The sequence below is a fragment of the Anabrus simplex genome, chromosome 1 (assembly GCF_040414725.1).
Source record: "Anabrus simplex isolate iqAnaSimp1 chromosome 1, ASM4041472v1, whole genome shotgun sequence".
Taxonomy (NCBI): Eukaryota; Metazoa; Arthropoda; class Insecta; order Orthoptera; family Tettigoniidae; genus Anabrus; species Anabrus simplex.
In genome coordinates this window covers 371565174-371586732 of record NC_090265.1, presented here as the reverse complement: position 1 = coordinate 371586732, position 21559 = coordinate 371565174, and the positions used below count along the sequence as shown (strand labels likewise).

At 39.4% G+C, this 21559-nt stretch overlaps 1 protein-coding gene across 1 annotated transcript in view; it reads right to left on the bottom strand.

The window, feature by feature from the left end:
• Positions 1 to 21559, bottom strand: part of tweek (transmembrane protein KIAA1109 homolog tweek) — an 843591-nt gene that overhangs the window by 476765 nt on the left and 345267 nt on the right. The window contains 4 exon segments of the mRNA XM_068226772.1: positions 6622 to 6898; positions 12828 to 13055; positions 18019 to 18050; positions 18277 to 18304. Coding sequence (XP_068082873.1) covers positions 6622 to 6898; positions 12828 to 13055; positions 18019 to 18050; positions 18277 to 18304 — 565 coding nt within the window.

The following is a 21559-nucleotide window of genomic DNA, read 5'->3' as shown; positions in this document are numbered from 1 at the left end:
TTTCTCGCCCAAATATTGTAAAGTGGCATAAGTAATTTGACGCCGGACGCACGGATCTTGCGGACGAATATCGGGAACAACATCCAGTACCGTTGCAAATGTTGACCGTGTGGATGGGATCATTAGAGAGAATCGGCGCATAACACTGCAGGAAATTGCCAGCATGCTGAACATTTCGTATGGCAGTGTGTTCTCCATTCTTCACCAGCACCTAGGATTTCGTAAACTGTGTCAAAGATGGGTCCCACATCTGCTCACCGATGTTCACAAGGGACAACATTTCCAATTGTCACTGGCACTCTTGCAATGGTATTCTGTGGAGGGCAACAAGTTTCTGTGGCAAATCATCACAGGAGATGAAACATGGGTCCACCACTTGACCCCCGAAACATAGAGAACATCGATGGAATGGGTGCACACCACATCACCATCACAAAAGAAGGCCAAGGTCCAACTTTCAGCAGGAAAAGTAATGGTGACCGTGTTCTTTGACATGGAGGGTGAGGTGCACGTGAAATTTATGCCGAAATGCATGACAATCAACTTGGCTTCGTATTGTCAAATGTTGAAAAGGCTGCGTAAGGCAATTAAAGTAAAGCAGTGGGAAAAATTGAGCGCCGGTGTGATTTTGTTGCACGATAACGCAACACCTCACACAGCCCGCCAAACGTCTGAACTCCCGCAGCGATTCAAGTGGGAGGTATGGCAACATTCTCCATACAGTCCAGACTTAGCGTCATGCAATTATCATGTGTTCGGTAAGCTGAAGAAGGATTTCGGTGGATGACTATTTTGAAACGATGAGGATGTAAAAGCAGCTGCCTCCAGGAGGTTACATAGCACTGGAAGTGATTTCTACGCATCCGGAATCGAAAAATTGGTTGACTGTTCCGAGAAATGTGTATGGTTTCTTGGAGACTATGTGGAAAAGTGAACTCACATTGTATGTTGTCATCGCTGTGTTGCCTATGTGTAGGTGGTTTCATAAATGGCCATAACTTGAAAGTGTAACTTAATTTTAGACTCACCCTTGTATTTAAGTTGACAATTGGGCTGCAGTGAGAATTGATGGTAGAATGATTCTTTGTTCAATCTACTTACAAGGGTTGCACAGGCCTGTGATCTTTCACCTTTGCAGTTGATTGTTAAGATCATCTACTGAAAGGTATGAAGTGGCAGGGAGGGCTTCAGTTAGATGGAAATGTAGTAAGCAGTTTGGCCTAGGCTGACAACTTCGTCTTAAAGGCAGAGTGTGCTGGAAGCCTGCAGTCAAATATCTTGGAACTTGAAAATAGATGCAATGAATATTATATGAAAATTAGCTTTTCTATAACCAATGTGATGTCAGTATGTAAGAAACCTAAGAGAATTAAATGTCAGGTTGGGAATACAAAGCTGTAACAGGTAGATATTTTCAGGTATTTAGGATGTGTATTCTCACAGGATGATATAGTAAGATTGAATCAAGGTGCAGCAAAGTTAATGCAGTGAGCTCGCAGTTGCAATCAACAGTATTCTGTAAGAAGACACCATCTTTACAGACCAATTTTTCTTTACGGGAGTGAAAGCTGGGTTGACTCGGAATATCTTATTCAAAAGTTAGAGGTAGCAGACAAGAAAGTAGCACGAATGATCACTGGTAAAACAGATGGAAATGACAGGAGGGTACTCAGAATGAGGAAATAAAGGCTTAATTAGGAATGAACTCCACTGATGAAGCTGTATGCATAAACCAGCTTCAGTGGAGGGTCAAGCGAGCGAATAGAGGTTACCTAGGAGAATAATGGACTGTCATGGAGGGTAAGAGAAGTAGAAGGAAACCAAGACAATGATGTATAGACTCAGTTTCTAATGATTTAAAGATAAGAGGTATAGAACTAAACTACGACACACACCTAGTTACAAATAGAGGATTAAGACAGCATTTAGTAAATTCACGTACGTTTGCTAACTAAACACTTAAAGGAATAACAGTCTCTAATGTGTATGTGATTTTCATACCAGAATTACCAATAAACCTTGAAATGCTGCCAAACTGCCAACTGAAAAAACATCCGAGCAGATCTGCTGATTGCATGATACTTCATTTAGCGCAGGAAAGATACAATGAATAGGCATTATATTTTGTGGGATTTCTCAGAAAAAACACAACTTTCTTATTCTGGATTATCGTAGGTGATGAAAGGTGGGTTCACATTTATAGTCAGAAGCCAAGCAACAATCTCTTTAGTAGAAAATCCTAAGCTCATTCAGGGCAAAACACCACAGACAAGTGGAAGTAATTTCAAAAGCATGCTAATAATTGTATTTGATGTCAACAAGATCATGCGCACACGAATGTCTCAGAAGATAACTTTATAATTTCTTTATTCTACGTAAGTAGTGTGATGTTTTGTACTGAATCACAAAGATGTGAAAAGACATAAGTTTTGGCCAAAAATAAAATGGCTTACTGTTCTGATTTGGTTCCCTATGATTTCTTTACCTTTTTGGAAATGAAGATACAGTAGAGTAGAAAATGACTGCCATGTATACATCACTGTGGATGCAGTGCTCAACATCTTTGCACTAGAACTTCCAGAAATAGTTGATGAAATAGTCAAACCCACAGGATTGATGTCTATGTAGGACCAGTAGCCATTTAAGATGTCTGCAACAACTAGATGCACGGTGGACTTCTTGAAATCAACATAGTATATGTTTTTTCGGAGGACCTACTTGGTCAAAAGCAACAAGTGGACAGTATGATCAACAGCTATTTAGCGTACTCTGCCACAGTCACAGTTACCATGAATTACAGTTAAGTAAAAATTCAGAGTGTGAAAAGTGATCCTATTTATTTATTTATTTATTTATTCCATTATTCATTTAATTATCTGCACATTTTAAACACTGTTAGGGTAAATAATAATTGTCTATTAGAATAAAATAGTAATAATAATTATAAACTTGTAAACAGTTATTAATAAAATAATAACATCCAAGCTTGCTGGCCCTGTGGTATAGGTATAGCATACCTGTTTCTTACCCGGATGCCTCAGGTTCGATTCCCAGTCAGATCAGGGATTTTTACCTGGGTCTGAGGGCTGGATCGAGGTTCACTCAGCCTATGTGATTAGAGGTGAGAAGCTATCTGACAGTGAGTTAGAGGATCCCGTCCAGAAAGCCAAGAATAATGGCCAAGAAGATTTGTCCTGCTAACTACACGATACCTTGTGACCTGTAGGTCTTTGGACTGAGCAGCAGTCGCTTGATAGGCCAAAGCCCCTTAGGGTTGTTGCACCCTGGGTTTTTAATATCCAAGTTTAATCCTTTGGTAGTTGATACTCAAGAGAAGTCATGGGAAACTATGGAAAACTATCTTCAGGGCTGCCAACAGTGGGGTTCGAACCTACTATCTCCCGAATACTGGATACTGGCCGCACTTAAGTGACTGCAGCTATCAAGCTCAAGAGAAGGGATAGTTCCTCTAAAATGGAGTGAGTCAAGTCAAATAATAAAATATTATTGCCTGCCTCCATAGCATAATGGTTAGCACTATTAGCTGTTGCCCTCAGAGGACTGGGTTTGATTTCTGGTACTGCCAGAAATTTAAGAACTGCAAGAGGGCAATTGGTTAAAATGGTACACGCAATGCATCTCCATTTGGGGATGTGCCTGAAAAGAGCTGTGCCAAGGCCGCACTAGATAGACAGGCCACAAGGCTCGGACCGTGACGTCACGCGAGTGGCTGGCGTTCAGCATGGCAGTGTACGGCCCGCTCTCACTTTCACCATGATATTGTTCATTTATTCAACCTTAACGATAAAATTGAACACTCCTTCAATTGTGGCTTTACTTAGGCTTGTATACTACACGAGTTTTATGCGGAGAGAAAACTAGTAGGGCAGTATATGTACATTTCTTTACGTAAAATTATGCTGACATCTGTCACTTGTAACTCAACACGGTATCTTGTAAAAGACCAGAACGCATAATAGATATACAAAAAGTTTTAATCTTACTAGGAAAATGCATGATGGCAATTCACAACAATAGTCTGAAACCTTAGAAAGAAATTAAGCTGCAATTTAAAACTTACCTAACAATTCCTAAGGTTTCAGTTTATACATTTTTATTTTCCTGAGGATTTCCTCTTCTCAGCAATGAGTTTGTCTGCGGTAACTTTTCTATTGTTATTCAATAATATATAACAAAAGATTTATATACATTTGTCAACGAAATGTTTAAAACTATTTATTTAATCACTGAATGTTTAAACATGTTTTCGTTTTCCAGAACATTGTTGACAAGCGAAATCAGAATTTTTCTCTGAGAATCCTCATGTAAAAACATTAGTATACAGGTTTACATTTTGTAGCTCTAAAAGTGTCTGGTACAACACCTTTTGGTCCAGGGCAGGAGCAGGCCAAGGCCGCATTAGATAGACTCAGATAGACATTTTTTTGTCTGACTCAGAGTTGTCAAAGTCAGGATAAATTGTCAGCTTGATTAAGCCAGTTATTTATTAAGATTTTAAATAAATGACCAGTATCAAACAACTTTTTGTGTGTGTGTTTCGCCAAATGGATTTTGAAAAGTGGTTTGTAAATTGCTTTTGCACAGCTTTTCAAACATTTTCCTACTAACACTGTTATTATTAGAAATTATGCATGCTACTTTATAAGCTATAGGCCTATCTGTTAATACGTTAAAGACTTGCAAAGTTAGTTCTTCTAAGAAATGTCACGTTAGGTTCTTACATGGAAACAAATCAACGTCTTTATTTTTTTAAAACTGGATGACAACATAAAAGGAACTCCCTCTACCTTTCTTCCTAGCGGGCGATCTGGCCGTGCGGTTAGGGGCGTGCGGCTGTGAACGTGCATCGGGAGATAGTGGGTTCGAATCCCACTGTCGGCAGCCCTGAAGATGGTTTTCCGTAGTTTCCCATTTTCACACCAGGCAAATGCTGGGGTTGTACCTTAATTAAGGCCACGGCCGCTTCCTTCCAGCTGTTAGGCCTCTCCTATCCCATCGTCGCCATAAGACCTATCTGTGTCGGTACGACGTAAAGCCACTAGCAAAAACAAAAATAAAACCTTTCGTCCTTTATAGTTCAGCTCACGTTTTATGTAGACTCCATCCAACAAGTTACAAAATATTTCAAGCTACTTTAACAATTTTAGTTTCTTTTTCAAGTAATTCCAATGTGAATCATCAATACCCGAATTTCCCGTGCCTAGTTTTGCAGTAAAAGACTGTGAATAACCGGGTGAGGCATTGTAAGAAACGTTGACTGTTTTATCTTCTTTTACGCCCCAGGAAATGCGAAAAATATTGAAGTGAACCATGTTATTAGAATACAGGAGTAAAATACTTTCTTTGCAAAGGCTATATTTAACTGTTCCTTACAAAATTATAATTTATCAGTAATGATACACTCATCAACTTCACTTTCAATTATTATTTTATTTTGTGTACAGATTCTATTTTGTCGTGGACAGTCACTTTTGAGTTACAAGCAGGTCTAAACAGGAAGTTACAAATACTTTTCTAATTTGACCATTTTAATATCTTGCCCCCGTCACCTAATGCACGTATATCAGGGTTATCACTCATGAAAATATCATGTTTGATGGATTTAAAATCAAGAGCCTCGTTTAATGTTAAGGAAGTGCCAATTTTCGGAATATTTTCCTCAGTCATATACATTTTGAAAATACAGACTTTGGCTGTTAAAGTTGACGGAAGGGCCGATGACCTTCGATGATAGGCCCCTTAAAACAACAATCATCATCATCATCATCATCATCAAAGTTGACGGAAACTTTGTCCAAATCTAATTTGCGTTTAATACTGAAATTACCCTGAACGTCACCGAAGTCCTTGATCCTGTCATATTCTTCCTCAGCTTTCTTTCTTTCCTTCCTCTTCCCGTTTTTCAATTTCTTCTTGTCTTTGAATAGGATTTTTGCTCGGTGTTGGAATATTTTTAGACAGATAGGCAGGCACATTTTCAAACTTGGGAATAGCATCGTTTGAGAGTTTTAAATGGTTAGGTCTTACAGTTAAAAGAGACTCATCAGGTCTTTTAATAGAATCGTTCCTAATTACGAAACTTCGTCGAAGTGTTTTATGCACACAACTGAGCTTGCTGAAGGGATGAATTCTGTTCGACGGATGGCTATGATCTACTTTTGTTTCCGAAACAAGCCAGTAGGAATTTTAAACACTGAAATATTAGGCTGTTTTGAACTGTAGTTTATTCTACAACCAGACGTACAATACGACGTGGCCTTAATTCACAATGTTCACACGCGTTTAAATCATTCTACACCATCGATAGCCTCACTGCTACGAGGTTTAGATCAGCCTACAAGTCACTGGCGAGAAGTGAAGCGGCTGGCGGCTCGTGTGACGTAGCGCCCGAAGTGGAGGGGGAGCCTTATGGCCTGTATATCTAGTTGGCCTTGGCTGTGCCCTCAGGACAAGGACACGAATTTACATTTTTACATAAAATATTATCAATACCATTTTTCATTTACATGTTTGTGCCATTTCACTGTTATAAAAAAAGTATTTTACACATGTTCTCATGAAAACTTCTTTATTTAAAAAAATAGTTATTCTAACACTAACCTTGTAAAATCAATCTTCCTGGTGATTGGTGCTCGTGGTGGTGCAGCAAAATTAAACCACACTGTACGGAACTCTATCACGCAGGATGATGTGTTCCCATTCCCTTCATTTGGTAATAATGCCAATCCATTTGGAGCACTAGCAGCATTTACTGATACTCCAGGATCACCACTACCTTCAGGTGGTGCTGGCCCAGTGGTCTCTGAAGTTGCTGGTTTGGCTGACTTGGTATGTGCTCCAACCACACTAATGCTGGCTGAATCACCCTGAGCAACAGCTGTTGAAAAGAATGTTAGAATTTTACTCAGTTCCTACTTGTTCTTTTATTACATGCTAAATATACAGGTGCCATTTAAGCCATTGGTTGTTTCTTAAATGTAATTGATTTTCTGACATATCTTATTTAGTTGTGTGTCAGGCACTGAAAAGTCTCGTTGCAATGCTTCCATACACCAATTCTCACTTTTTGGCAACTGAGCTAATACTGAAACCAATAAAGACTATCTATATGACAGTTCAACTATATTATTCTTCTTCCTTCTGGTCTTTCCCCAGTTACCTTGGGTCGACATTACATGTGGGAGAAGTCCAGTTTTACAACTGGATGTCTTAACAGATTGGTTTAAGTTCTACATGCCACTGCTATGAAGTTCATACCAAGAGGTTGTCAAAAGGAATACAGTCCAGGATGGAATCAGGAATGTGTTATACCAAGAATTTCTTGAAGTAGAGAGAATGAAATTGCAGATGACCTTCCCAGCAACCTGGAAATGCCCATAGAGAGAAATGGATCAAGCTTGTTGAAAATATGAACTTTACACGCTCAAGCAGGAAAGCCATGGAGCCTTCTCAGGAAACTTGATGACAACTGTTCTGTGATTAAATAGGAAGCTTTCATCCAAATGCAACTGTTGAAAGAATAGTGTCAGTATCTAATAATGTTCAGGTAGATAAAGTAAATATGCAAAAAATTAATAATGAACTTCATACATCCTCAAACAAACCATAAAAGTCTCAATGAACTTTGCAGACCTATTTACTGCAGAAGAGGTAGATAAAGGTCTCCAACAAATGAAGACAGGTAAAGCTGCGGGAGAAGATAGAATTAACTCAGATTTTCTTACGTTTTGTGGTAAGAATACCAAGCAATGGTTAGAAAGGTTTTTTGTAATATCTTGACTACTGGAATTCTCCCAAAGGAATTCAAGAAAACCAAGATAATAGCGTTACTAAAACCTAATAAGCCAGGTGACAAACCAGAAAGCTACTGTCCAATAGCATTATTAAATTTCAAAACGGTAGGAGAGGCTCTCCAAATTTTCACTGTTTGCTCAGCCAAGTGACAATTGATCACTTATTAGTACCACAGAATAACAATGCCATATTATCTTTGCACCTTGAAATACTGCTATGTGACAATGTTGAGGGGAGAAATACTGACTCACAGCCCACATGTCACTTAGAATGAAAATTCGTTGATACAGTTCACGCAGTACTGAACCTTAGATAACAGAACCTTTCTGGTCAGAGTTCTAAGCTGAAACATTATAACATAGCGGATTTTCTAGGTGCAACGATGATATGCTTATTGTCCCTTTAAATGTTATGGTTGTAAGAAATATCAGAGCCACATAATCTTGTCTTGAAAGGATTCTTTAACACAGGTCCGTAACATTTAAGATTCACTAACACCCACAGTCTGCATTTGGATTAAATTCCATAAACCCAAGCACAAGAGATAAGTAATTAACTAGCTGTGCCACACAGCCTAGGTTATAAAAACTAAAAGATAAGAACTGACAGTTACTTTTGCATATTCATTCAATTTTATTAGTTGAAACATTGTAGTATTTAGGGGTTGTAGTAAAGATGTAAAAGAGAGGGTGTATAAGACACCAGTAAGACCCCAATTAAAGCATGGTTCTATTGTATGGGACCCCTCTTCAGGATTACTTGATACAAGAACTGGAAAAAAATTCCAAGGTAAACAAGTACAATAAACAAGCATAAGCAGGATGTTATGAGCTGTCAGGGGAGAGATGGCTTGGAATGACATTAGTAGATGAATAAGCTTGAATGGAGTTTTTTAAAGTAGGAAAATTCATAAAATTAAGACAAAGTTGAAATTTAGGACAAATTGAGCAATTATCCATTAATAAGAAGAGGAATTAGGGACTGGAATAATCAAGGAAGATGTTTGATAATTTTTAAATCACATTGAAATCATTTAAAAAAGACTAGAATCTCCTGTATGGGCAACAGCCCTACAAGCAGGTCAATGGTAACTGATTGACTATGTACTACCACAGATTAAAGCTAAGAACAAGGACAAAAATATTCACTATGAATAAACACACTGACAAGACATTGTGATTATTCTTTCTGTATGTTCACATTCCTCTAGCTAGCTTTCCATATAGAATGTATAGAATAATGATGACAGAAGCTTAAAATGTGTTAAAACCCACGAAAATTCAGGAGTAAATGGCACAAGTTGTTTTCATGATGTTCAGATATTTTTCACTAACATATAAGCACCACCTCATCTCTTATGTATGTAAAGTAATTGGATTTCTGAACAGAATGTTAACACTTCTCATATAGGTAACATTTGATCACTGTTTGCCTTGTTGTATGAGGGGCCACAAGAAGTGCCCTTCATACAATAAGAATCTGTATCAAGGTATTCTCCAAATGCATTACTGAAATATCACTAGTACCAATATCAAAATATGACATTGGTCATTTTTATTGTCACCAGTGGTGAGTTGATAGTCTGTGGAATTATTTAATTCTTGACTTATCAAAAGAAACTAAGGAACTAACATTTTTGAAGAATTTGATTAAATTTTTGTTGTTGTTGAAAAAATGATGTGAAATTTTGTGTTTTATTTCTGGTAAAATTGTGTGATTTTGAAGAATTTTCAGGACTCACAGAAGAGAGAATTATTTACTTAATCATTGAGTGTTAAAAGAAAAGACAGTGATATTGGAGATCTCCAGTAATATGTTTGTAACACATTTTTGTATCACCCTGTAGTGCCACGTGGAAGCTTCGATCACGAAATCGCTGAGTTTTGCAATCGAAACCTCTAGAATATATTTCCCACATTACCATATATGGTGCTGTAATTCTATTGGTGAAAATAACGCCAAACTGTATTGGTGATAATTCGGGTCGAAACATAGGTAGCTTCCTTGATTGGCTGTTTGAGTATTTCCTAATTTCCGGCCTTTTGGCTCCTTAGCAGGAGCAAGTCTCTGTTCAGCGTGTTTGGTTTTCGTACATCTTAACGATCGGATGCACCTTCACCGGCTCCAGCCATCCCGGGGTAAGCATGTTTTCTTTTCTCAAGTGTTAAATTAAAATGTGAATTCATTTGTGCGGAGTTTACCTTAGACCCTGGTTGTCTCCGTTTTGATTTTGTAATGCCGTAGTTCGTCAGCTAGGCATATCCTTTGTTTTGGAGGCAATTCCTTTTATTAACCTTTTGTGAATATGTAAACTTTAATTTTTTTTCTTCCGAGTTGCCTCCAGTAATTCAGCGTCAGTTTAGTGCACACCAGTTGAGTTATGCGTCCCTCATTGATGTGTATTAGGAGAGGACTGCCCCTCTATAAGCCTCTGCGCTAAATTTAACTTCCGTTGTTTCCTGTTTCTACTTGACTTGTATGATGTTTGTAATTATGTTATTTTCCCCTTAATTTTTCATGGTAAATTTCAACATCGAATTTATGCTCACTTATTTAGAAGTAATTGTAATGCTGTGTAAATATTCACTTTCCTGAAGAAACACTGATAGGAACGTCGTGGTTCGATGTAATTTTTTATTGAAGATGTTATATTTTTACCTTGTGCACTTTATACCTTGGTTCAATTCCATATGTTGAGTAAATTAGACAAAGGGTTAAAAAAAAAACCCAGATGTAACCCCCCCCCCCTTTTAACGAGTGACAACACATAATACAAGGTACATATAAAACAAGCAATGATTTAATAATCCAAAATAACAAACCTGAAAGAATAACGTCAGCTGATGATGCCATCGGAAAAACATTCTTAATTTTGACAACACGTGGCTTCGCAGGATAACCAACATGACAACTAGGGAAAGGAAGTATGGGAAGCAGGCCGGGAAATCCTACAGAGGATGAGATCTTTCGTGACGTTGTAGGGAAAGAAACGTGAGAACATTAACCCTTTGTCTAATTTACTCAACATATAGAATTGAACCAAGGTATAAGTGCACAAGGTAAAAATATAACATCTTCAATAAAAAATTACATCGAACCACGACGTTCCTATCAGTGTTTCTTCAGAAAAGTGAATATTTACACAGCATTACAATTACTTCTTAATAAGCATAAATTCGGTGTTGAAATTTACCATGAAAAATTAGGGGGAAAATAACATAATTACAAACATCATACAAGTCAAGTAGAAACAGGAAACAACGGAAGTTAAATTTAGCGCAGAGTCCTACAGAGGGGCAGTCCCCTCCTAATACATATCAATGAGGGACGCATAACTCAACTGGTGTGCACTAAACTGACGCTGAATTACCGGAGGCAACTCGGAAGAAAAAAAATTAAAGTTTACATATTCACAAAAGGTTAATAAAAGGAATTGCCTCCAAAACAAAGGATATGCCTAGCTGACGAACTACGGCATACAAAATCAAAATGGAGACAACCAGGGTCTAAGGTAAACTCCGCACAAATGAATTCACATTTTAATTTAACACTTGAGAAAAGAAAACATGCTTACCCCGGAATGGCTGGAGCCGGTGAAGGTGCATCCGATCATTAAGATGTACGAAAACCAAAGACGCTGAACAGAGCCTTAGTCCTGCTAAGGAGCCAAAAGGCCGGAAATTAGGAAATACTCAAACAGCCAATCAAGGAAGCTACCTATGTTTCAACCCGAATTATCACCAATACAATTTGGCGTTATTTTCACCAATAGAATTACAGCACCATATATGGTAATGTGGGAAATATATTCTAGAGGTTTTGATTGCAAAACTCAGCAATTTCGTGATTGAAGCCTCCACGTGGCACTACAGGGTGATACAAAAAATGTGTTACAAACATATTACTGGAGATCTCCAATATCACTGTCTTTTCTTTTAACACTCAATGATTAAGTAAATAATTGTCTCTTCTGTGAGTCCTAAAAATTCTTTAAAATCACACAATTTCACCAGAAATAATACACACAAAATTTCACATCATTTTTACAACAACAAAAAATGTAATCGAATTCTTCAAAAATTTAGTTCCTTAGTTTCTTTTGACAAGTCAAGAATTAAATAATTCCACCGACTATCAACTCACCACCAGTGACATCTATATGTCTGTTCCTCTGATCAATGAAGAACAAAGAAAATCTAATTGGTAAGACACATAGAGAGAGATGAACAAAGATGATAAGCAAATAAATATGACTTAAAATAACTTGACCATCTGTCTATACATATTATAAAATGAAGTCCCTGGTACGCGTCTTCTTGTATTTGTGTGGACTAATTTTGAGAACCATCTAATGGATTTTGATGCCGTTCTCATCACTGTATATATCAGCCATAAAGGAAGGTCATTCATAAAGAAAGGTTTAAGAGGTAAGAAATATGAATCTATGACAAAAGAGAGCCAAGAAGATTTTAGTGAATGAAATCAAAGAAGAAACAGATGTCTAAGCACTTGTGTAACTTGCACTACCTAAACCATCAACCATACATCATAAGTTATGTATAGAAGAAATGCTGAACATAAAAATTTGTACAAAAAGTCTGCAACAGAATCTACATACAATGTAAATGGTATCCCTCAATAATAATCTGCAGTAAAAAGTCAACTGTAAAGTTTGAAATCATATTTTAAAATTAATCATATAATTCTTATTGAAATAAAATATATTTATTCAACTCAATCTTATACATCTTAAAGATGGGTACATAATTTTATATATGTTTAAGAAGTTTTAGGATTCTAGTGGAAGTGCAGGAATATTGCATGGGGAGAAAGGAGGGAGATAACAGGCAGACAACTGGTAGAGCCTTGGAAAAACGTGACAGTGGGCTAAATGTATCAGGAGGAAAAACAAGTAATGTCGTCTAACAAGAAAATTTTACAAGGCTTATCACCATGAATCTGCTTAGATATCTGCAAGCTATATGCTAGTAATAAGATACATTTTAACCTACCTGAAGTGTTTGTGGAAGCTTGTTTCTCTGTAGACTCAAGTTCATCCTTTGAATGGACTGTATCAGTATATGTCGTATCTGCATCAGGTTGTAACACTTTGCTCTCATTTGCACTATCACCTTTCTCAAACAAGGTCCGCTTGACCACTTTCAGAGATACACCTTCCAGTCCACATTCAAACATTATGAAACCCAGCTTATCATCACCAGAGCTGGAGAAATCTTCAACTAGATTTGGATGACGAATCTAGGATGTATACAGAGGTACAGTTAAAGTCTGAATAATATTCATAAACAATAGAAAACAAACTCACTATTTGCAAGGACTGGTCAATATGAAGCTTAGATATCTATATGAATAAGTGATTAATTGATAACTATATCTTTGTGATATTTCATTTGCCCACAAGTTGTGCTATGACTAAAACTTGTTCATGGGTCCAACCAGTAACTTCTGAAGCAAATATGGAATCACTTAAACAAAAATAAACAGCCTTCACGAGGTAAATATCCTACAGTGGTCAGTCCCCTCATCTGTCGATGACGGAATGAAGTCAAGCTTTCATCTACGGATGTAGATGTTGAGCGCTCAGGTTTAGGGGCAGGTGTATCTGCTGACGCTGATTCATACCCTCCAGATGGAGGGCATGATTTCACCTTCTCAGAAGAAATGTGGGAGCGCCTGATAAGGGCGCTCCTCTTCTCTGCCTTCTTTTCTTGTTTAGACTGGCTGAGAGATGTTTTCCCATCCCTGGTATTTCCTCCCATGAGGGGAGCCCTCAGGTTTAGGGGCAGGTTAGAAGCCTTTTCTGGGACAGCCAGATTCCAATATTAGCCAAATGAACACTTTATCAAGCTTATTTCTTGCCCATAAAAACCTATGGGCTTGAAACTTGTATCATCACAGACAGAGATAAAAGTAGATTACAAGCTGTAGAAATGAAATTCCTTCGGACAATGCTACGGAAAACCAGGATAGATAAGGTCCACAACGAGAGGATTCACCAAGAGATTCAAATAAGAGAATCGTTATGTGATACCATAATCAGATCAAGATTGAAATGGTATGCCCATGTAATGAGAATGGATTCTTGCACAGTAGCTAAGAAATGTTTGGAGAAAACCTTAGACAGCAAAAGACCTACAGGCAGACCTCAAAGGGGATGGATCGAATAAGTCAAACAAGTTCTGGAGCATAGAGGAGTGGACTGGAACAAAGTACAGGAAGAAGAATGGTACCTGAATCGACTGAAGTGGTGAGTGCTCATACATTGCACCTGGGAAACTGTTAACTGATGATGATGATGTGTTCAAACATGAACATCAACATTCACATTCGTAGATGAAAGCTTCACGTTCATTCCGTCATCGATGGACGAGGGGAACGATGCCCAGAACTTCAATGTATTTTGGGGGCGCTATTTCCTCTCGTGAGGGGAACGCTCAGGTTTAGGTGCAGGCGTATCTGCTGGTGCTGAACCATACCCTCTAGATGGAGGGCACGATTTTCCCTTCACAGGAGAAATGTGGGAGCACCTGACAAGGGTGCTCCTCTTCTCTGCCTTCTTTTCTTGTTTAGACAGGCAGAGAGATGTTTTTCCATCCCTGGTCAACAATGCTGCCTCCGCTGGCATGGGCACAACTTTTGCCAACCTCGTAAGGGAGGGAAACTTCGCCTCCCCCCATCTGCAGTGCCGGCTTAGGATTCCCAGCCAGCACAGACTTCTTCGTGATCAAAGGTGGGGTGGTCCCCCATTTACTCTTTGCGGCTTTGCTCACAGGAGCAACAGCCGCCTTGGGCGCAGCAATCGTAACAAGTGTAAATGTAAATGTAAATGACAAACCTGGAAGACTTAGTGCTTCTTACTGTAGTCTAGTGTCTTGGCAGGTGCATTCATAGAATTGAACTTACGGCGCACTTCCTGCTAGGAAAGACCATCCAAGGTCTTGATCTCTTGGATCTTCTTCTCACCGAGATATAGCAGACGCTTCCGATCTCGGGGTGAATGAAGACCAGGGCAATTAGTGCACTTGTAAGGAGTTGTGCACTCTTCCACGCCGTGAGCTCCTCTGCCACGTGTACCACACACAGACAGAGTCAAGCAATGAGATACCATATGCTCGAACCTCTGGCACTGATAGCAGCACATGGGAGGTGGGATGTACAGCCTCATATAGCAGTGATAGATTGTTACCTTGACTTTTTCTGGTAACAATGACAATTTGAATGAGACAATGAATGCACCCATGGCAAAGTCATCGCCGTTGACTTTGCGCATAATGCGCTGGACGTGTCACACCGTGGTGCTTCATGTTTTCCGTCAACTCATCGTCAATGTTCAAGATGAGATCACGGTGGAAGATAACTCCACGAACCAGATTCAAAGTTTTGTGCTCCTCCAATTTTAGGGGAATATCTTTGAAGTGGTCACATGTGAGCAACCGATCAGCTTGCACGGCAGTTCACATCTTTAGCAACAAACTACCGTTGCGCATTTTTTTTTTTTTCAGGTCTTCCAGTTCACTGTAGACACCTTACATGTGTCTACTAAACAAAATAGACTTGACTAGCTTGAAGTCACTCCCATCAGTTCTGGTAGCAACCAGAAACCTTAGGGAAGCTGGACCCCATTCCTTTACACTGCGCATGTTCCCAAGAGGTTGAACGCCTCAAGGAATCAAAAGTTAAGAACTTCGGTGGGGACCACCTTGGGCAGGCTGAAGACATTTCAAAACCATGCCCAAAATCATCCTCCCTGAATACCACCCACTCCAATCAGGGGTCTCTGTAGCCGAAACAAGCAGCCAAGGCAATACCCACCTGGTCGTAGCAGATATTACCCAGGGCCTAATGTCAGACAATGCCTAATATGGAATGACTGAGGCAAAGAGCACTCTCTTTCACCAATCACCCAAAACAGAATGTACCCCATAGCGCGTACAGCATAATAAATATAGATAAATAAAAATACATACATACATACATCATTATAGACCGTTATGCCTTTCAGCGTTCAGTCTGTAAGCCTGTGTAAACTTACTAAATGTCCCCACAATTCTCTATTTGCAACTAGTGCTGTGGCCTCATTTAGTTCTGTACCTCTTATCTTTAAATCGTTAGGAACTGAGTCTAACCATCATCATCTGGGTATCTCTCTACTTTTCTTACCCTCCATAACAGAGTCCATTATTTTCCTAGGTAGCCTATCCTCCTTCATTCGCCTCACATTACCCCACCACCGAAGCTGGTTTATGCGTACAACTTCATCCATCAAGTTCATTCCTAACTTAGCCTTTATCTCCTCATTCTGAGTACCCTTCTGCCATTTTTCCCACCTGTTTATACCAGCAATCATTCTCGCTACTTCCATGTCTGTTATTTCCAACTTATGAATAAGATATCCTGAGTCCACCCAGTTTTTGCTCCTGTAAAGCAAAGTTGCTCTGAAAACAGACCTAGGTAAAGACAGTTTTGTCTGGGAGCTGACTTAATTTTGAAACCTCTGTCTTCCAAGCATTTTCTCAAGTTTTCCAGCCTACCAAGCTCATAGCTGCAGTCGCTTAAGTGCAGCCAGTATCCAGTAATCAGGAGATAGTGGGTTCAAGTCCCACTGTCGACAGCTTTGAAGATGGTTTTCCGTGGTTTCCCATTTTCACACCAGACAAATGTACCTTAATTAAGGCCATGGACGCTTCCTTCCCACTCCTAGCTCCTTCCTATCCTATCGTTGCCATAAGATCTATCTATGTCGGTACGACGTAAAGCAACTTGCAAAAAAAAAAAAAAATAAAAAATAAAAAAAAAAAACAAGTTTTCCAGCCTCTCTTCCAATGCTATCCTACTAGTGCTACACAAAACATCAGCAAACATCGTGCACCACAGTGCTTTAGTTTGTACACCATCAGATAAGACATCCATCACAAGGTTGAATATGTATGGACTCAGTGAGGACCCCTGATGCAACCCAACTTGAACTGGTATTCATCCAGTCAACCCTACACTGCTTTTTACTCTCGTTCTAGCTTCCTTGTACATATCCTGGATAATTTTCACAAACATTTCCGGTACTGCCCTGGTCCTCAAATATCTCCTGACCTCCTGTCGTTGGACTCTATCATAGGCCTTCTCTATGTCTATAAAGACTATGTGTAACCTTTTATTTTTCTCCCTGTGCCCTCTATGGTTTGTCGGAGCGCAAAAATTGCATCGGTGGTACTTCTCCCAGGAATGAAATCAAACTGTTCATCCCCGATTGCTGTTTCTGCTGTTTCTTCTCAAAGCCCTTTCTAAATACTCTTCTCCTAGATTTTCATCGTATGGGACATTAGTTTTATCCCCCTATAGATACAACAGTCCTGGAAGTCTCCCTTCTCTTTGTAAATAGGCACTATTGTTGTCTGCCTCCACTCCATGGGCATTTTCTCCTCCTCACAATTTTGCTACATTAGATCCCAGAGCATATCCGTTCCGGTCTCTCCAAGGCACTTCCAGACTTCCACTGGAATTTCGTCAGGATCTGTTGCTTTTCCATTTTTCATTTTACTCACAGCAAGCATCACTTCTCTAGTAATTTCAGTTGTTAAACCCTGATTGGGGACACCATCCTCAAAAACCAGTCTTTCATTTTCTTCATTAAGCAGGTGGTTGAACTCTTCCCATCTTTTTTTGTTCTGGTTGTCATCTTCAAGAACAACTCCTCGATTCTTCATCTGCTTGATATGCGTGAAATCTTTCGATGCCTTGTCCCTTGCCTTCGCTATCCTGAAAAGCTTTGGTAGTTTCCAGCTCCTCATAGACATCATCCCATGTGGTCGACCTTGCCTTTCCTTCAGCTCGTTTAGCAGCTTTATTTGCTTGTCTGTCAACTTCTCTGTCATCATCAGACCCTGATCGATCCAAGCTCTTCTTGGTAAGCCTTTTGGCCTTGATTGTTTCTTTTACTTCATTATTTCACGACTATGTTTCTTTGTCCCTAGGTGCAGCTTTACCAGAAGTTTTGCCTAGCACAGCTTTTCCCGCTCGTTTGATCACTCCACTGTTCACTTCCCACCGCTCCTGTATTCCTTGTATTTGTTGATATTTCTGCAAGACTTCAGTTTTGAACTCATCTCTCACAGCAGGATCTTCCAATCTCCACACTTAATTTTAGGCATCGTTTTCTGTTCTAGACGTGGCTTATTGCAATTATACCACTGGCACTTTGTGTTATGGGGCTACAGGTTCTCTCGCAATCACTTTACAGTTCTGTACATCCTTTAGATGTTATATTCTACACATGAGATAACCTATTTTATCGTTCTGCGATGCGATTTTATTTGACGTAGTTAAATATCACATGAGAACACGTTCACTTCCTTGTATGAATTACTTTATTTATACTGTACGTCACAACACACAATTACACACAGTAGCAAATGACACTATATACAACACTCAATAGCGGAGTACTCTGAAGTCGATTCTGACAAGTACAGATATCAACGACACTGAGTCGCACACTATAATATGCGCTCTCTTGAATTCACCGCCTCACTCACTCGAGTCCAATACTCTGACTGACTCACTGAATGACAGCTCGATATTTATACTATTCAATCAACCATCTAGAAAGATCGACTTCTGGAAGAGTTCTTACAACACTCTAATGGAACACAATCGAAACATCGATTGACCAGCTAGTCGAATGGGTACTCAAACATTCGTTGACTATTTACTAACCCATATGGAAATATCTACAACATTCGTAATGTCTCTACATGTATCTGGATAATAAAACCTTACAGTAAGTTTCCAGAACCCTTCATATATACCAAATTATAGTACAATAAGTCTAACATACGAACATTATGGAATTTTCTACCGCTTTCGACTATATGGATTTTGAGGTTTAACTTGTACACAATACGTATTTGAGGTTATACAATTTTATACTACATATTTACAGAGAAAGCATGTACTAGTCATGTTTACATTTAAGACAAGATAATTTAGCATTAAATAAACTATAATTAAAATATATTAAACACACTAATTGAAGGTTTTACGCCAATTACGATGTCGTGCTTACGACGAATTGGCTTTCCGTTCCTCCACTTTTATAGGTTACCAGTTGCTGGTCACATTTCTTGAAAAAGATGCTGCATATAGCAAGGTCTGATCCCAGTGCAAAATTTATCACTCTCTCACCTTCTGCATTTTTTTCATCTATTCCCCAGTCTCCATGAAGTCTCTTTGATAAATCTCCTCTATTTTTTTTTTTTTTTTTTTTTTTTTTGCTAGGGGCTTTACGTCGCACCGACACAGATAGGTCTTATGGCGACGATGGGATAGGAAAGGCCTAGGAGTTGGAAGGAAACGGCCGTGGCCTTAATTAAGGTACAGCCCCAGCGTTTGCCTGGTGTGAAAATGGGAAACCACGGAAAACCATCTTCAGGGCTGCCGATAGTGGGATTCGAACCTACTATCTCCCAGATGCAAATCTCCTCTATTATTGTTACCCACATGTCCATTCAAGTCTCCACCCAAAATTACTCTCTCTTCAGCTGGTAAGCTATTAATTTCCTCTTTCAAATCGCTCCAGAAAGTATCTTTCTCTTCCTCCTCACAACCTATCTGAGGAGCATAGCCATATATGATGTTCATCATTCCATCAAGGCACAATCTAGTACTGATTATTCAGTCACTTTTCCTATTTACATTCACCAGACAAGACTTAGACGATGGATGCTACTGGAGTTCGAGAGGGCAAGTGGCATCGAGAAACGCACTGTCCACAGGATATTGCGTAATGAGCTGCAACTGCACAAAATCACATCGCGGTGGGTACCGCATGCACCGACGGAAGTTTAAAGATGGGTGCACTATGCAATATGCTCCGACCACCTTGCACGCTGGCAACAGGATGGCGATCAATTCTTGTCACGAATAATCGCCGTGGGCCAGGGCATACGTACCAGAACTGAAACGTTAGTTCGTGGAGTAGCGACATGCTGGATCACCAAGGAGCAGAAGGTCCGTCAGAATCCTTCCCCAGTCAAATTGATGGTGATCATCGCGTATGACGTAAGGGGCGTCATTGTTTGCCACTTTGTTCCACATGGCAGAACAGTGACCGCACAGTACTACAGGGACTTCCTGGTGTGACGGGTACGACGTGGCATTCAGGAGAAACGTCTGGATCTTGTGGACAGTACAATAATCCTGCACGACAATGCAAAACCACATAAAGCAGAGTGTGTAGAGCAGGTACTGCGACATTGGGGATGGGAAGAATTGGAGCACCCACCGTACTCTCCCGACACTTTGCCCTGTGACTTTGATCTCATTCGAAAGGTCAAGGAACCACTACACGGTAGGCGGTTTGCAACACGAGAGGACATTGCTAATGCTGAGCACCAACAGGTGACCTGATTCACACATGGTGCGGCAAATGCTGAGGCAGATGGTATTCAGCACCTCCTACATCATTGGCAGTGTGTGGTGTCAGTAGCAGGGGACTACTTTGAGGGTCTTTAGGCCCAGGTTTGTGAAGTCAACTTTATGTGTACTGTGTTGTCATTCTTTTGCACCGAGAAGGCCATATTGCCCTGTATACTACCGTAATAAATTAGTGTATTACGTTATTTCAGTGCTATTCATTGTCCACACATGTGGTTAACACCTTGTCCTTTCGTCTGAATATGTCACATTTTCCAACCAGACTGGTATCTTCAAGAAAAAAAAAATAGTTGCCATGACTTTCGCCCCAACCCTTGTAATTTTATATGATCAGTCAAAATTGCGTAATTTTAGTCACCATAGATAAAATCATGCTTAACTTCTATTTTCCATGGAAATAATATAAAGAAAAAAATATGCCGTCAAACATCCTAATGATAACCATGTGCACTCTATCAATCATCTGATCTCAGGAATATTCTACAGAACAAGTTATGCCAGCACAGTAAAATAAATGACTGACTGTAAGAGAGTTTGGACACCCCAGCTTTGTAACAATAAAGAAGCAATTCTCACTATCGCAATACAATTATAACAGATGCAGTTGCTTAAGTGCGGCCAGTATCCAGTAATCGGGAGACAGTGGGTTCCAACCCCACTGTCGGCAGCCCTGAAGATGGTTTTCCGTGGTTTCCCATTTTTACACCAGGCAAATGCTGAGGCTGTAGCTTAATTAAAGCCATGGCCGCTTCCTTCCCACTCCTAGGCCTTTCCTGTCCCATCGTCGCCGTAAGACCTATCTGTGTCGGTGCGACATAAAGCAAAAAGCAAAAAAAAAAAAAAAAAAAAAAAGACAAAAAAACAGATGAGGCATAATTCACACCACAGTTATCTTAAAAATGGTGACAGCAGCAGCGGTTGACTCATCAGCCCTTGTTCAAGTTATTGTCTAATGGCTGGTTTCTGGAATGACAGTTATCTGTAGATACATAGTTATCAGTGATTTAACATGGTGATACATTTAAAACGAGTTTCTGAAACAACAGTTACCGGCTTCTTCACAGTTATCTGTGCAACAACTTGTAAATGCAGCTAGTGCTGTAGTTACCTCTCTGTTAGAACTGATTCAAACAAATACCGATATGAGGCGCCACTCCATACCGTTTCGTACAATGTCTTATATTAGTTTCATAAACATCAGTAAATGACAATGAACTAGTTATAATATATTTACAGTCATTCAGTGTAGTATTAATGTGCTTGAGTGTGCTGGAATTGACAATATTTTGGTTAG